This window comes from Lynx rufus, unplaced genomic scaffold (assembly GCF_022079265.1).
Source record: "Lynx rufus isolate CCGP_SWC_20201006 ecotype Redwood Valley unplaced genomic scaffold, mLynRuf1.p SCAF_9, whole genome shotgun sequence".
NCBI classification, from domain to species: domain Eukaryota; kingdom Metazoa; phylum Chordata; class Mammalia; order Carnivora; family Felidae; genus Lynx; species Lynx rufus.
Window position 1 is genome coordinate 9961888 of NW_025814897.1, and position 18291 is coordinate 9980178.

The 18291-nt window shown below is 40.7% G+C and overlaps 1 protein-coding gene across 2 annotated transcripts in view; it reads right to left on the minus strand.

Annotated features, from left to right (window-relative positions):
- Positions 1-221: 221 nt before the first annotated feature.
- ALG9 (ALG9 alpha-1,2-mannosyltransferase) overlaps positions 222-18291 on the minus strand; it is a 97159-nt gene continuing 79089 nt past the window's right edge. For both annotated transcript variants that reach the window (XM_047071529.1, XM_047071531.1), the window contains exons 15-16: positions 3406-3524; positions 222-3119 (exon numbers count right to left, since the gene is read on the minus strand). In XM_047071529.1, coding sequence (XP_046927485.1) covers positions 3082-3119; positions 3406-3524 — 157 coding nt within the window. In that variant the 3' untranslated portion in view covers positions 222-3081. The remainder of the gene's footprint in view (positions 3120-3405; positions 3525-18291) is intronic.

Below are 18291 nucleotides of genomic sequence, written 5' to 3' on the forward strand. Positions count from 1 at the left end.
AGGGCATCTGAAATCTCATCTTTCCGTTGCAAAAGAATAAAGCTGAGCATACGTCCATCTATCCATTTACTCAAGGCATTTAATGTAGTAACATAAGAATGAATTAACACATGAGCTTTAATAGGCTGTGGAGGCAAAGTTTAAATTGTGTCTCTTTTCCCTCTTCGGAAAAAAATAACCAAATTAAAGCAGAGGTGCCTGACACTGGCTAGAAGACAGCATAATCACAGTGAACTCTTATTTCAAATCCCACGAAATGCAAAAACACAATAAACGATTGCCACTAGTGTTTTGACCCAACAGTCACTCCAGATGTAATAATGCTACAAAACCACATGAGTTTTTAAGGTTCTTTCCCAGAACTCCAAACCAGCAAAAATGTCCCAAGTAAATGGTTGAGATCAAGAACCACCCTGATTTAAAACAATGTTTCTAAACTTCAATTCAATAATAAAGAATATGGGCTCCCATTTTCTGTGATTATCCCAAGAGATTAAAATGACTAGTCTTCTGTTTTATCAGATGACAGCCCTCAGGTGCCAGGTACACTTTGATAATAGATGCCTAGCACACTGTCTGGTTCAGTAATGGGACTCAGTGTCGTAAGATCTGGGGTTCAGATAAAGCTGCTTAAGATCAAGAGGTCGGGGGAGCGCCTGGCTGGCTCAGTGGGAAGACCATGTGACTCTTGGTGCTGGGGCTGGGAGTTCGAGACCCACATACAGATTACTAAAAAATAAATAAATAAAATTTAGAGATCAGAAAGCCCTGAAACGGTCAAGTACACCTACTCCCTCATTTAGCTCCATGATCAAAGTTTATTACGAATAATAAACAAAGTCCTCCGTATTTCTCAATACACCACAATCTGTGAAAAGACAAGTACCTCAGATACTTTATCCTTAAAGTGAGAAGAGCAGTTAGCTCATGCTAAACACAGATCCTCTGGAGGAGAAATACTTGTCTGACCAGGTGTTTTGAAACTCTTTTTCGCAGGCAAAGCTGGCTTCCCTGTATTGCTGAGATGGAGACTTTTCAAAAATGTGTTTATATAACATCACATGAAAAATACTCATTTTCAAAATGAACAACATTCGTTTTTACATCCCTTACCCACAGCATTTGGCACAGTGTTCCACAATGTATTGTGCTCTCACTAAAGATGTACCTAGAACAGAGGAAACCAAAACCAGGTTTTAAAAGGGATAGGAGCAGATATCCCCAAGGAATCCCTTGATCAATCATGACCTTTTTTTTGTGCTCTATTACAGTAAGTCCTCACTCAGAAGGATTTTTTTTTTTAAACATGCAAGGTGAGAAAAGAGACCATCATTGTATCACTTTGATTAGGAAAAAAGCTACTCACCATGGACCTCCATTATGGGACTCTTATTTTCCTGCAAAAAGTAGAAGGCTTTAGCCACTGTGAAAGACAGCACATGGTTACTGCAGGTGTGGCAAGACATTTCACTGCAAATTCTCTACCCTGTAGTCAGACCACATGTGCCAATATTTGCCTTGGAAAGCAGTAACCAAGTATGGAGAATTAAATACCAGAAATCTTTAAAGCAGCAAGTGGAACCCCAATTTATCTTCACTCTCCAGTTACTGTTCTGTACTGTCTAGACCTATTTCCTCTCCAGCGCTTCAACCTCAGTCTGGAAATTCCATGAGAGGGATCCCGACGAGGAGGAGACTTTTTGTATGTTGACTAGACATTTCTTTCCCTGTGACTTCCTTTCTCTTCTCTTGGGATCAGTTCCTGTTGAAAAGCCCTTCCCTTTGAAGAATGAAAGATGAAAGCTCTGAAAAATCTCTTCATCCTCTCTGCAGATTACTAGACATAACTACCTTTACAGAAATAAGGCACCTATAATATGACCCCAGATTGATTATGTAGAAACGAAACTGATAGGAGATTCTGTGTGGCTGCAAAAGAGCAGGACTTCCAAACATGAGCACAACTTTCCAGACACAGGCTGGGCCGCATCACGGGGCACTGCTGTGATGGTCTAACCCACAGGCAGAGTGGAGGCTCTGAAGAACTCAAAGAAACACAGATAAAATTCTTCCTTAAAATAGAAAGTTACATTATCAGTCAGGTCTCTAGCCAACACCATCGCTCTGTCTTCCAATGTCTTCGGAGTCAAGAGAGGAAGTATGGAAGAGCTTTAGGTAAGAAGTTCAGGAACCCACGTTCTAGTCCCAGCTCTGTTACTTACTGTGGCCTTGGGCAAGCCACTTGCCCTTCCCCACCACCCCCCAAAGCCTGTTTCATCATCTATAAAATGGGGACCAAACCACTTGTCTTGTCTGCCTCACACTGTGACCGTGAGGACCAAACGAGATCATGTGAAAGTACTTTGTAAACAGTGAAATACTGTATGTAAAGTAACAGTATATACTCATTACACTTTAATTAAGTCCTTATCATTGCCTATTTGACTAGAAGTGCCCCATGCAGAATGTGCTTTGCAATAGATAGACTCAAAAATACGTGCTGTAAATACACAGTGGCCTTTTCCACTAGGGTTCTTTAAAAAAAGGGGGGGGGGCGGGAATTCATCAATAGCCTCAAAATACATTACTTAAAAATGTGAGGTCATCCAAACCTACCTACCAAGTGATCGAATTAATTTTCCCCAAATATGTCCTATACAGTTATGGTCTACTCTGCTGATGCTTTTATACAGAAAAGTCTGGAATTCAAGAAACAGCATGCGAAAACTTAACACAGTTTGTTGTATAGGAAATAAACTGAGAATAAGAGGCATCCTACATAATGAAATTAGATTACAGATCCTCAAATGGTTGCCTTTTTCCTGAGATATCTCCAGGACAGGGTCCTCGTCCTGTGAAGTGCTTTAGAGAAGCTTAGTCCTGCACGAGGTGAAAAGGACATGTAGGTTGGCAATTAGGCTGTGCTCATTTTCAGCACTAGGACTTGAGTAAGGTCTGCTAAGAGCTGCCAAACAGCTTTGGTGGAGAAGCCTGTGTGGCCCAAAAGAGGCTTGCTAGTTCTCAGATGCCAGGCCAGAGTATGGAGAGAGAGTTTAATGCAGCCATCCAGTTCAGGGATTTTCAATTCTTCCTGTAAGGTGGCTCTGCTCTTCTCCGGTCTAGTAAATATCGAACAGAAGAAAAACAGTAAGATGTAGAGCAACATACCTACCAGACGTTAAGGCCTTTTTCTGCCTAGCTGCAAAAAGTTCACATGCAGAACAGAGACACAGCAAGACGTGAATGGGAATTACTTTGACCAGCCCAAAGCACCCAGATTCTAGAATCCTGTGTCAGACAGCCTTTATTACAAATGTTACAAATGATGATGTGGAGGGCGTCCTGTGAGTGCAATCACTAGTTAACAGGATGGTCGTCCTTTGGGGTCACAGGCGTGTTGCTAACCTCCACTTTTCTTCCTGATTTGCTTTGCTTTCCGGGGTTTGAGGATGGTGTAGTTTGCATACGCTGTATACTGATCTGACAGGAAGGGGACATAGAATGCCCGCAGCAACTTTGAAGATCTGAAAAACAAGAAAGAAGAAAAAAGAATTCTATCGTTTGAGAGAATTTACTAGCGGTGTTGAAAATGATGAACAGAAGTTAACTAAACATGGCGGTGAGGATCATATCCTGTATATGTAGCAAAGAAAAACCTGTCCTTTAACTACTAGATCATGAAAACAGACTTAATCAAGACCAAATACCTTGTTACCAACACCGAAAAGACAGTGCCCCTAATAAACCACAGAATATCCTTCAGAACAGCCCGAGGCCTTCCCTTTGCAGAGAATACGCCATAGAAAAGCTCCAGGTCAATCAAAGGACTGCTATTACTGGAATAAATTCTTAATACCCAAATGGTTTCTGCCTTCTGCCAAATGCCCAAATGATTCTGATTACAGTTCTAAGTTTCCCTAGAGAGAGAAAGAAAACTACGTGCTGGGCTTCCTGTGCACAGTGTGCCGGCAATGTCTGAGTCAGAGAGGGAGTGTCCCCACAAGCTTGTGTCCCCGGCAGGCTGGAATATGCCCACTTGTGACTAAAACATACAAATAGCTCCAAACCTGAATTTCTCACGAGCTTCTGAAGAATGTGAAAAATGCCTCACATCACTGAGCACTCGCTATTGGACAAGCACTGGAAAAAGTGCTCACACTTCTTGAGATATTTAATCCAACCAATTACCCCAGGAAGAAACTGATATTATCCCTACTTTATAGTGGGCAGCTGAGGCTCAGGCAGACGGATTTGCTCAGGGTCACACCATAAGTGATGGAGCCCTCACTCAGACCCAGATCTGATTACGGATTGTGCACTTTTAACCTGCACCAGGGCCTATCCCACATCCCAGAAACGGGCAGACCAAATTCATCACTTCCTAGAAAATGTGGCAGTGGTAGTTTCAAATTCTATATGAAGTCTTACTTCTTGACTATGCTTCTGGAGCCTGAAAATCAAAAGTTGGCCCAGTTACCGCCACCCTAAATGAGGCAGCTGAAGAGTGCTCCGCTGGCAGTCCTCTTCCAGACTCTAAACTTGTAAATGTCATGTCAACGTGGCATTTGTACTGGCAGCCTGCCCCTGGGTTTGGCAGACTCCCGCAGTGCCTGCACACAATGATATCGTGCTTGGCATACACACCTCGTAGATTCTCCCCAAATGGGACGCTGGCAGTGCTCGGTGCTCAACAGAGACGTGCTTGACTTCAACAGCTAACAGTTCGAGGGCTTTGATAGAAAAGAGGCTTAGAAGAGAGACACCCGAGATAAAGCGGGCCTGCTAACAGAACGAACAGGATGGGGGGGCACCCACCTCTGTCAGAAAGCAGCTAGTTTATTCTTTCTGCCCATGCTGCACAGATAGGGGGAAGGTCAGAACAGAAAGCCATAAGCCAAAGCAAACTCCTGTGAGCTTAAGTGTAGTAAAGACACGCTAAGACTAATTAAGTGTCATTTCCGTTCCAGTGGACTCTGCAATAAGAGCTCTGTGAGCACAGTCCACGTGTATTTCCGGCCAGCTCAGTCCTTCAGGCTCCAGGAGAACATTAGGGCTGCTGGGCCCACTGTGAGTTTTTCACTTTCTTTTCTGAACAATTCCTTACTATGTGGGAAGGCTGTTATTTCATTTTGTTTTAGAGTCTTCCTAAGAACAAAGAGAAATTATACTTATTTTTAAAAATAGAATAAAACTGGGGCGCCTGGGTGGCTCAGTCGGTTAGGCGTCCGACTTCAGCCAGGTCACGATCTCACGGTCCGTGAGTTCGAGCCCCGCGTCGGGCTCTGGGCTGATGGCTCAGAGCCTGGAGCCTGTTTCCGATGCTGTGTCTCCCTCTCTCTCTGCCCCTCCCCCGTTCATGCTCTGTATCTCTCTGTCCCAAAAATAAATAAACGTTGAAAAAAAAAAATTTAAAAAAAAAAAAAAAAATAGAATAAAACTAATTCTATCTTGTAATTACATATGGGTCCACTGCAACCTTTGATAAATTTAAGCTGTATTATAGGATCTTGGTAGGGTTTTTTTTTCCCCTCTATCTCATGTTATTTGCAACTTTTTTTTTTTTAAACGAGTAAGACAAAGGAAAATGATGAAATCACCAAAAAGGATGATACAAAAATAATCGCTATTGCATCATCCTGCAATTTTGTCATTGCATTACCCAAAGTATTGTATCATCTTTCAATGGGGTAGAAAGACCTGAGACGCCATCTTGGTAGTCTGCTTTTAGCTTTCAGTGAACACAGATGAGAATTGAGAATTTTAAAATTTTCTGTCCATAAGGCCAATAAGAAGACGACAGACAGAGGGACACATGTCACAATCATTAGACAAATCAGAAGATGGACACAGAGAGACAAAGGGCACCTGAAATGCTATCGTGGATGGGGACACTGACCCTAAGTAAAACTTGAGCCTCTTGAGTCTTCAGATGACAACATACTATACAGTATCTAAGGAGGAATCTTCTCAAACTCAAGAACTGATGAGTGAGCAATAGATCTCTCAGAACAAAAAGAAAACAAGGGACTCTCATTCACTTAGTCATTCCACAGGAAGGACTTACTCAATATTTTGCAACGAAAACCTGCTGGACCATCCTGTTATGCTAAAAGGGTGCAGGATGAGATTCTTTCATCTTTTGTGCCGGGGTCCAAAGTTTACTTGATACAGTTCATAAATGGACAAATGCCGAAGACAGGTTAGTATACAAAGGTGACTGGAAAGTATAGAGGAGAAACAAACGTGCAAATTCAGTGGATCATTTGACGTTTAATAAATTCACGAATGAAAATGTCTGAATTATGGAGCCAAGAACATAGCTATACTCTCTTTAACAAAATTATGAGCCACTAAAGATTTAAAAAATTCTAGTGTTACGTTTTGATGTTCCAAGAGTGAGAAGAACCAGGAGTACTAAGTTAGAACCTACTGGAGGTAGATTTAAAGTCGGGGACCAGTATTTTCAAGACGGATATATTCCAGGTTCACGCATGACAAATGGTTTCAGAGACATCCATTTCAGATGTGTATCTATCTAGGTACATCTATTCCAAACGAGGAGAACCTGGAACCAAGTGTCAGGGTCGCTACATTTAAATTATTAAGATTTTAAATGAAGAGTTTATCTATCCTCTTATTTACATAAGCTATTTATAAAATAAAGTAAAAAAATGTAAAAAATGAAAAGTGTCTATTGAGCCAAGATAGTACACAGTGATGGAGTATTTTTCTTGGTGTGCTGATAGGTCATGCCCAGAAATTCTAAAAGAGATCTTGGGCCATAAGTGGGACATCACCAAAAACACTGACTGCCCTGAAATAGAAGAAGGGCCACTATACATGACTGTTGAATGCAAAAGGCATCGAGAAAAGGTAAAAAGATAAAGGAGATTGGGAAAAAATATTTGTAATACATCTGAGAGGATTAGTAGCTAGAGTATGTAAAGCATTCCTGCAGTCAAGGATAAATGACTCCATGAGGGAAAATGACCAAGAATATGAACAAAGAAAAGAAACATAAATGGCTAACTATATATAGAAACTAATATTCAATTTTACCAGTAATGAGGGAAATGTAAATTTAGGCACAATTTTTCAATAATCAGGTTTGCATGAATCAAAAAGTCTAGTAGCATCAAACAATCAAACACCGGTGAGGATTTAGGAAATAGATACTGTCAAAGTGAAACCTGCAAAGCCACTTGGAAAGGCAATTTTAACAATATTAAAACAAAAAACTATGCAGTCCCTATGAAAAGGGTTTTATCTTATACTTTATGCCATACTGCTTTTTTAACAACCTACTTTGTTTTCCATTTGTTACAACAGAAAATTTACAACATATACAACAGGAGGCGAAACATACTACATATAATAGTTTTTAAAAACCAGTAGACGGATTTTTAAAATAAATATCAAATCCTTAAACAACAACAACAACAAAAAAATCCTATGTGCTTACTATGTGTAGGGCTTTGGGTACTGTCCCTGAGCACACCAAAGTTTCTGTTCTCAAAGAGCTAGTGATCTACGTGGAAGAAACAATATAAATGATACATAACCATGGCACAGCATTTCCTAACTAAAAAAAGGTGATACCAAAGTTCAAAGTGATAATAGACACAATGAGAAGCGAGGACAAACACTGGGGATTGCATGGGTATGGAAGACACATTTACTGTATCTTAATTCATTTCACCCATCCAGCATTTCCAAGATATACTAAACAGAAAGGCAACTTGCCCTTTCATAACCAAATCTACAGCCCTTTTAGGTTAAATGCTCTGTCCACTCAGCACCAGCCAGAAAATGGCTTGAATAAAACCCAAACTCTTTCTCATGGTCTACAAAAGCCCAGGAGATCTAGCCCTCACTTACTCGCCCCACCTCACCTTGCACATTTCCCTCCTCACCCACTACACTCGCACCATGCCAGCCGCCTCTCCGTCTCTCCCTACCCTATAGCCTTCACATGCGTTCCCTCCTCTCCCTGGAACACTCTTCCCCCCTCTTCTTCTCATGATTAAGTCCAACTCAATTTTCATTCCTCATCTTAGAGGCAACCTTTGAGAGGTTTCTTTTAAATATATATTTATACATATATATATATATTTTTTTAATTTACAGCAAGTTAGTTAGCATACAGGGCAATAATAATTTCAGGAGTAGAATCCAGTCTTTCACACCTTATGTATAACACAAAGTGCTCATCCCAACTAGTGTCCTCCTTAATGCTCCTTGCCCATTTAGCCCATCTCCCAAACCCACAATCCATCCAGCAATCCTCAGTTTGTTCTCTGTATTTAAGAGTCTCTTATGTTTTGTCGCCTCCATGTTTTTATACTATTTTTGCCTCCCTTCCTTTCTCTTCATCTGTTTTCTATCTTAAATTCCACAGGAGTGAAGTCATATTTGTCTAACTTCACTTAGCATAACACACTCTAGTCCCATCCACGTTGTTGCAAATGGAAAGATTTCATTCTATTTGATTGATGAGTAATACTCCATTGTATATTTATACACACAACATCTTCTTTATCCATTCAATCTGTTGATAGACTTTTAGGCTCTTTCCATACTTTGACTATTGTCAATAGCTCTACTATAAACACTGGGGTGCGTGGCCCCTTTGAAACAGCACACCTGTACCCTTTGGATAAATACCTAGTAGTGCAATTGCTGGGTCACAGGGTAGTTCTATTTTTAATTTTTTGAGAAATCTCCATACTGCTTTTACAGAGTGGCCACACCAGTTTGCATTCTCACCGGCAAACCAAAAGGGTGCCTCTTTCTCCGCATCCTCGCCAACATCTGTCGTTGCCGGAGTTGTTAATTTTAGCCATTATGACTGGTGTGAGGTGGTATCTCATTGTGGTTTTTCATCTGTATTTCTATGATGAGTGATGTTTACCCTTTTCTCAGGTGTCTGTTAGCCATCTGGATGTCTTCTTTAGAAAAGTGTCTATTCATGTCTTTTGCCCATTTCTTCACTGGATTACTTGATTTTTGGGTGTTGAGTTTGATAAGTTCTTTCTGTCATTTTCAAATATCTTCTTCCATTCCATTGGTTGCCTTTTAGTTTTGCTGATTGGTTCCTTTGCTGTGCAAAAGTTGATCATCTTGATGAGGTCCCAATAGTTCATTTTTGCTTTTGTTTCCCTTGCCTCTGGAGACATGTTGAGTAAGAAGTTGCTGCGGCCAAGGTCAAAGAGGTTTGTGCCTGCTTCCTCCTCTAGAATTTTGATGGCTTCCTGTCTTACATTTAGGTCTTTCATCCATTTTGAGGTTTTGTGTATGGTGTAAGAAAGTTGTCCAGGTTCATTCTTCTGAATGTCGCTGTCCAGTTTTCCCAACACCATTTGCTGAAGAGACTGTCTTCATTCCATTGCATATTATTTCCTTTGTCAAACATTACTTGGCCATACATTTACAGGTCCATTTAAGAGTTCTCTATTCTGGTCCATTGATGTAAGTCTGTTTTTATGCCAATACCATACTATCTTGACGACTACAGCTTTGTAGTACATCTTGAGGTCTGGAATTGTGATGCCTCCAACTTTGGTTTCCTTTTTCAGGATTGCTTTGGCTATCTGGGGTCTTTTCTGGTTCCACACAAATTTTAGGATTGTTTGTTCTAGCTCTCTGAAGAATGCTGGTGTTATTTTGATAGGGATTGCATTGAATATGTAGAATGCTTTGGGTAGTATCAACATTTTAACAATATTTGTTCTTTCAATCCATGAGCATGGAATGTTTTTCCATTGTGTGTGTGTGTTCTTCAATTTCTTTCATAAGCTTTCTATGGTTTTCAGTGTATAGGTTTTTCACCTCTTTGTTAGGGTTATTCGTAGGTATTTATGGTTTTTGTCACAAATGTAAATGGGATCAATTTCTTGATTTGTTTTTCTGCTGTTTCATTACCAGTGTGGAGACATGTAACCAATTTCTGTGCATTGTTTTTATGTCCTGTGACTTTGCTGAATTCATGGATCAGTTCTAGAAGTTTTTTGGTGGAATCTTTTGGGGTTTCCATATAGAATATCATGTCACCTGTGAAAAGTGAAAGTTTGACTTCCTCCTTGCCGATTTGGATATTTTTTATTTCTTTGTAATGTCTGATTGCTGAGGCTAGGACTTCCAATACTGTGCTGAGTAACAGTGTCAAGAGTGGACATCCCTGTCGTGTTCCTGACCTTAGGGGGAAAGCTCTCCATTTTTCCCCCATTGAGGATGTTATTAGCGGCAGGTCTTATCTGGCTTTTATGATCTTGAGGTATGATCCTTCTATCCCTCCTTTCTTGCGGATTTTTGTCAAGAAATGATGCTGTATTTTGTCAAATGCTTTCTCTACATCTATTGAGAGGATCATGTGGTTCTTGTCCTTTCTCTTATTAAAAATTTTTTTTAACGTTTATTCATTTTTGAGACAGAGAGAGACAGAGCATGAATGGGGGAAGGTCAGAGAGAGAGGGAGACACACCATCTGAAAGAGGCTCCAGACTCTGAGCTGTCAGCACAGAGCCTGACGCGGGGCTCAAACCCACGGACCGCGAGATCATGACCTGAGCCGAAGTCGGATGCCCAACCGACTGAGCCACCCAGGCGCCCCGTCCTTTCTTTTATTAATGTGATGTATCACATTGATTGATTTGCGGATATTGAACCAGCCCTGCATTCCAGGTATAAATCCCACTTGATCATGGTGAATAATTCTGTTAATGCATTGTTAAATCCAGTTGGCTAGTATCTCATTGAGAATTTTTACATCCCTGTTCATCAGGAAAATTGGGTCTATAGCTCTCCTTTTTAGTGGGGTCTTTGTCTGGTTTTGGAATCAAGGTAATGCTGGTCTCCTAGACAGAGTCTGAAAGTTTTCCTTCCATTTCTATTTTTTGGAACAGCTTCAAAAGAACAGGAGTTAACTCTTGTTTAAATGTTTGGTACAACTCCCCTGGAAAGCCATCTGGCCCTGGACTCTGGTTTTTGGGGGGAGATTTTTTTTTTATTACTAATTCAATTTCTTTATTGGTTATGGGTCTGTTCAAATTCTCAACTTCTTCCTGGTTCAGTTTTGGTAGTGTATGTTTCTAGGCATTTGTCCATTTCTTCCAGATTTCCCAATTTATTGGCATATAATTGCTCATAATATTCTCTTATTATTATATTTCTGCTGTGTTGGTTGTGCTCTCTCCTCTATTATTATTTTATTTTATTTATTTGGGTCCTTTTTCTTTTTGATCAAACTGGCTAGGGGGTTATCAATTTTGTTAGTTCTTTCCAAGAACCGGCTCCTGGTTTCACTGATCTGTTCTTTTTCTCCCCCCCAAAGCATTGCTTTTGCCGTAATCTTTATTATTGCCAGTCTTCTACTGGTTTAGGGATTTATTTGCTCTTCTTTCTCCAGCTCTTTAAGGTGTAGACCTTTCTTCCTTCTTAAGAAAGACCTGTACAGCTATATACTTCCCTCTTATGATCGCCTTTGCTGGATCCCAGAGGTTTTGGGCTGTTGTGTTACTTTCATTGCCTTCCATGTACTTTTTAATTTCCTTTTTAATTTCTTGGTTAACCCACTTTCTTCAGTAGGATTTTTTAACCTCTAAATATTTGTTGTCTTTCCAAATGTTTTCTTGTGGTTGATTTTGAGTTTCATAGCACTGTGGTCTGAAAATATGCCCAGTATGATCCTGATCTTTTTGAATTTGTTGAGAGCTGATTTGACCCAGTATGTGATCTATTCTGGAGGATGTTCCATGTGAACTGAAAAGAATATGTATTCTGTTGCTTTAGGATAAAATATTCTCAATATAACTGTTAAGTCCATGTGGTCCAGTGTGTCATTGAAAGCCACTGTTTCCTTGATTTTATGTTTAGATGATCTATCCATTGCTCTAAGTGAGGTGTTAAAGTCCCATACTATTATGGTATTATTATCATTGAGTTTATGTTTGATTGATTTATATATTTGGGTCTTCCACGTTGGGAGCATAAGTGTTTACAACTTTTAGATCTTCTTGGTGGGTAGACCTCTTAATTATGATATAATGTCCTTCATCTCTTTTAACAGTCTTTATTTTAAAATCTAGTCTAACATCAGTATGGCTACTCTTTCTTTTGGTGACCATTAGCACGATAGATGGTTCTCCATTCCCTTACTTTCAATCTGAACATGACTCTAGGTCTAAAATGGGTCTCTTCTAAAGAGCAAATAGATCTTGTTTTCTTATCCATTCTGTTAACCTATGTCTTTTGATTGAAGCATTGAGACCATTGACATTTAGAGTGAGTACCAAAAGATCTGAATTTATTGCCATTGTGTTGCCTGTAAAGCTGGAATTTCTGGTGGTGTTCTCTGGTCCTTTCTAGTCTTTGTTGCTTTTAGCCTTTTTTTGTTTTGTCTCATCTTTTCTCCTCTCAGAGAATCCCCTTAAAATTTCTTGCAGGGCTGGTTTAGTCATCACAAATTCTGGTACTTTTTGTTTGTCTAGGAAACTATCTCTCCTTCTATTTTGAATGACAGCCTTGCTGGATAAAGAATTCTTGGCTGCATATTTTTCCAATTTAGCACGTTGAATATATCCTACCACTCCTTTCAGGCCTGCCAAGTTTCTGTGGATAGGTCTCCTGTGAACCTGATCTGTCTTCCCATACAGGTTAGGGACTTTTTTTCCCTTGTTGCGTAATTCTTTGTGTATTTTGTGAATTTGACTAAGATATGCCTTGTTGATTATTGGTTTTTGTTGAATCTAATGGGAGCTCTCTGTGCTTCTTGGATTTTGATGTCTGTGTCTTTCCTCAGGTTAGTAAAGTTTTCTGCTATGATTTGCTCACATAAAAAACCTTCTACCACTTTTTCTCCCCATTTTATGGGACTCAAATGATTCGGATGTTATTCCTTTTTAGTGAGTCACTGAGTTAATTCTTGTATCGTGCTCTTTTACCTTAGTTCCCCTTTTTTTCAGCTTCATTATTCTCCATAATTTTGTCTTCTATATCACTGACTCACTGCTCTGCTTCATCCATCCTTGCTGCTGTGGTATCACAAGTGCATCTCAGTGATAGCATTTTTTAATTTCGTCCTGACTAGACTTCACCTCTTATCTCTGCAGAAGGGATTCTATGCTTTTTTCAACCCCAGCTAGTATGCTTACTATCGTGGTTCTAAATTCTAATTCAGACATCTTGCTTCTACTCATGTTAAGTCCCTGGCTGTCATTTCTTCCTGTTCTTTCTTTTGGGGTGAATTCCTTCATTGTGTCATTTTGGAGGAAGAAAAAGAATAAAAATTAAAAAGATTAAAAACACCACCAAAAAATCAAATAAAGGAAACTAGCTCCTAGGTATAGTTTGGTCTGGGTGTTGAAAGAAGCTTGATTGCATAGAGGAAAAAAGGAAAGAAAAAGAAAAAAAAGTAAAAATTGTTTAAAAATTAAGAATATGTATACAATAAAATAGAATTAAATGAATTGGAGAAGGTAAAATAGAATAAAAAATAAATCCCCAAAAAATAGTAAAAATTTTTAAAAATTTATATAAAAATGGAAAATAAAAATGTTTTCTCTTTCTGTATCCAAGAACACACACACACACACACACACACACACACACACACACACACACACCAGATGGACCAGTGAAAAGAATGAAATCTGAATGAAATTACATCCAGATTCCCCTAGAAGTCAAACTATGAAGCACTTTATATTCCAGACCCTAAGCAGGCAGAGGGACTTGTGGTGGTCCTCTAGGGCTTGCTTGGTACAGTTGGGCAGGGCTTGGTGTAGTAGCTCCATTCTCCACTAGGTGGTGCTACTTAGCTTACTGGGGTGGCTCAGTGTGGCACATGTGCCCATGTATGCACATGCGTGGGAGAGGTGAAAATGGCATCACCCAGCTTACCAGTCTCTAGCATCAGAACTCTGTGCTCTACCTGGCTAGCAATCAAGCACCCCTCATTTGTCTCCAGCTTCTGTCTACTCCCCGCTTCTATAGTGTCCATGTCCAAGCCATTAGCCTTCCAGGCAGCAGTGTCCTCATGAATTTTATCTCAGATGGGGCTGTTTCCAAACCTCTCACTTCTGAGGGCCCTGCAGCTTAGACCCTCTCCAACCCTCTAGGGGAGAGTCTCACCAAGAAATGGCCAGATGCCAGGTTGCCCCTGGGAACATTCCTACAATCACACTGCTATAGACACTCAGAGGTTGTGGCTGGATGCTGGTTTGCCCCAGAATAAGTTTGTGCGTAGCAGCAGCATTTCAGGGATTATGGTAAACACACAACCTGCATCAGGTTTCACCACACCCTGGTGTTTTTGTTTCAATACCACAATTGTATTCTCGGAGGTCCACTGGGACCTTTGCCTGTGGTGAGACCGTGCCAAATGCCCTCCTTGCAGGGTAGCAAGGGAACCGCTTCCCTCCGTGTGGCTCACAGACCCCTCAGACCTCGCTGCCTGCTCCTGGGGATTTGCTCTTCTCACCAGGGGACAGCCAGGTATTGGGCTGTGGGATTCCCAATGCTGCTCTGCCCTGTATAGAGTCCTAATGATATTGAAACCCTCTCCTTCCTCCTTTCTCCCTTTCTTGTTCAGGCACTTATGGGTGTTTCGACTTTCTCTCCAGCTTTCAGGGGACTGTTTTTCCTGTACTCTCCCCTGTCCCCTTTCTCTGTCCTCTGTCCGCAAATACCGCTCCCTACCCTCCACGGCTTCTCTCTCACCCTCTCACCTCTCCGCACTGCATACCTGCTGAGTTCTTTGGCTCAAGTTATGCAGATTGTTGTTAACCTTCAGATCTATTTTCTAGGTGTGCAAAATGGTTTGATGCTGATCTAGCTGCATTTCAGGGATAAGAAAAGCCAAGAACTTCCATGCTCTTCCGCCAACTTGACACCCTCCTCAACAGGTCTTGAAACCATCCTAGGAAACCCTAGGTTTCCATTTCTATCAGTTAATTTCTTTCAGCGTACCTTATTTGTTTATTACACTCCTCACAATTTTTAATTATACATTTATTTGTTGGCTAACTTGTTTATTTTCTATCCTCCACACCCTCCACCAAAGATTTCTGGGACCAAGTCTGTTTTATTTACCAACAATAAGTACAGTGTCTGGTATATAGTAAGTGCTGAAGAAAAAATGTTGAATGGATGGATGAATGGAAAGCAGGGAGGCAGCAAGATAGAAATAAGAGAGTGACACAGGGATTTTATACAAATGAGACCTGACTTCAGTTCGGTTCAGCCACCAGTGACTGAGCACCATGTCAAACAATGGGTTAGAAAAACAATGGTGGACAAAAGATTGCTACTCTCAATAGGGAATTTAAACTCTAATCGTCTGTGTGGTTTGCAATAACCCTGTTGCCAAGGCCAAACATGGGTCTGTCTTGGAAACATCAAGAGATCCACAAAGCATCTGATTGTGCCATGCTTCATCAGGGTACAATCCTAAGAAATTCAGCATCAAATTCTATCACGTGTTCAAGAAGTAAGAAGGCCTTTCTAGTTAAGCCTGAAACACAAAACTATATAAAAGATGGCGACTCTATATAAGTAGAAGCTAAGAAGAATCTATCATCAGAGATTGGTATTGGGGGGAAAAAACCTTATTAGAAGATGAATCTTCTTTTCTCCTGCAGAATCTGCTTGTAGTCTTTAAGAGCACTGTCTACCTTTCATATCTACAGCCACTACTATCTTCTAGAAGATGAACAGTCAATCTACACACCTCTGTATGTGTATAATGATTTTTTTTTTTTTTACACTCAAAGACAACTTGGCTTGAATTCTTCACTTCTACCACTATAGCTGCTGTTCTAAATTTCTTACCATCAACAGTTTTAATATGTTAAGCACGACTGGGTCATTTTGAACTGTTTTAGTGTTGCTGGAAAAAGGGAAATCAAATTGGTTATTTGCCTTTGTGAAAGAAAAGAGCAGTTGAGCACTGGAATAATGTGTGTGTGTACACTCACAGACCTGGAAACAAAGATCAGACTGAAATACAAATGAGAACAAAACTAATGTCTATCAAAACTCCTACAACAATGTCTGTAATGATGTGAAACGCCAAAGTATTGCCCTCGGGAAGCACAGGAAGCATAATTTAGGGAGACACAAAATACGTGCCTCAGTCATGGAAGCCGACTTCCCCTCTCCCAGTGAGAAAGTCACTCAAGCAATTCAAGGATGAAATAGACGTGGACAAAGCAATTGCCTGAATAGCATAATTAGCTGACAGCTCAGAATGTTTTCTAATTCAATTACCAGCCCTATTTATCAGGGCCAGGCCACGCTCTGCCATGGAGATTTCAATCTGCCCTTGCTGACGTCAATGGAAGACTGCCTGACAGTTCAACAGGCATAGATGAAATGCTGGGTCAATTTTTCACGTTAAAAACAAAACGTCCTAGTCCTCAGGTTTTCTCTTTTATTTTTATCTATCCATCCATCCATCCAAACATCAATATCCCCGTGAACCTATAGTCTACATACATCACCAGTTCTTTTTTAAAGCTGGCTTCCTCGGGGCGCCTGGGTGGCGCAGTCGGTTAAGCGTCCGACTTCAGCCAGGTCACGATCTCGCGGTCCGTGAGTTCGAGCCCCGCGTCAGGCTCTGGGCTGATGGCTCCGAGCCTGGAGCCTGTTTCCGATTCTGTGTCTCCCTCTCTCTCTGCCCCTCCCCCGTTCATGCTCTGTCTCTCTCTGTCCCAAAAATAAATAAAAACGTTGGAAAAAAAAAAAAATAAAGCTGGCTTCCTCTCTTGGTCTCCATCTCTTGCTCTCCTGCACTCAGTTCATATTTCAGTGACTGATTTTCTGCAGTAGAGTGGGCCGTTCACAGCTATCTCTAGTTCTGAAGAGATCTCAGAATCCCATCAAGGTTTAATTTTAGCCACCCTCAACCTACAGTCCCATATCAAGCAATTTAAGAGCTTATCAAAAAGCTGGTATGCATCAAAAATGTAACAGTTCTGGGGCACCTGGGTGGCTCAGTTGGTTAAGCATCTGACTCTGGCTCAGGTCATGATCTCACAGTTTGTGGGGTCGAGCCCTTCGTCTGGCTTTGGGCTGACAGCACAGAGCCTGGAGCCTGCTTCAGATTCTTTGTCTCCCTGTCTCTCTGCCCGTACTCCACTCACACTCTGTCTGTCTCTCTCAAAAATAAATATTTTTTTAAAATGTGACAGTTCTTTGATACTCTTAAGTAGGAAATGGGTTGAGGGACACTAATGTTTAGTCAGTACTGCGGAGTAGACATTTATCTCTTTTCCCAATAAGAGAGATGGACACAGGAGTTATGTGCTGGGTGCCATACTCCACTAGAACACCAGCCTCTTGAAGACAGAACTTCATCTAAGTGCTCAGTCTCCAGTTTTTAGGATGGTACCACAGAAAGAACTCAGTAAATCCTCTTCTGTGGGTGAAAGAATGACTATGCCCTGCCTCTTAAATGTGAGCATCTACTCTCACTTCCCTCACTTCAGGCAATATTCATCTTCTAAAAGAAAAAGCAATTATCAAAAATAATACAAAGCTTTTTTTTTTCTCTTCTCTTCCCAAACAATTCAGTCCTAAAGACATCAGATTGGTCTAAACAAAGCAGGGGCCTACAGTAGGAGGGTGGGGGAGGGCAGAAGCTATGATGGCCCATGGGATGTTCCAGCACAACTGACATGTAGAGGGCATCCATATTAGCAAAGAAAACATTAATGCAAAAGGTCAAGTAACCTCTCCAGGTCTCTGTTAATGTAAGATTTACTGAATGAAACTTTATTTCCAGCAGGCGTGTCCAAGAGACCCTTGACACTCAATAAATAGATCTATTCCCAGTTGCAACCTCCAAAGATCCATATCATGATCTGCAAATTCACTGAGACACAAAGTGTACTCACAGCACTTCAAGACTGGTGTACAACTGATTCATGGCCCTGGTCAGTCACTTGACACAATACCATAACCTCTTGAGAGTCACCTTTAGACAAAAATTCAGAATGAGGGGACTGAGAAAGAACTGGTATTAGGCAACTGGCCATTTTCTGACCTTTAGTCCCACCAAGGTGCTGGGAAAATGCTCTACACTCATCTGTTTTCTGTTTGATGGCTACTTAGATATGAAGGTATTATATGCTACACGCACCATTCTTGTGCAGAAGACACTACACAGCGTTCAAAACTGTTTCTGTCTCTCCTCTTTGGACCTCCTTTGGGCTATTTCTACGTGAGAACTAGTAAGTAACATAGGAAGCCACGTTAGGTAGAGGATTATTCCAGGGATGCAAAGATGGTTCAATA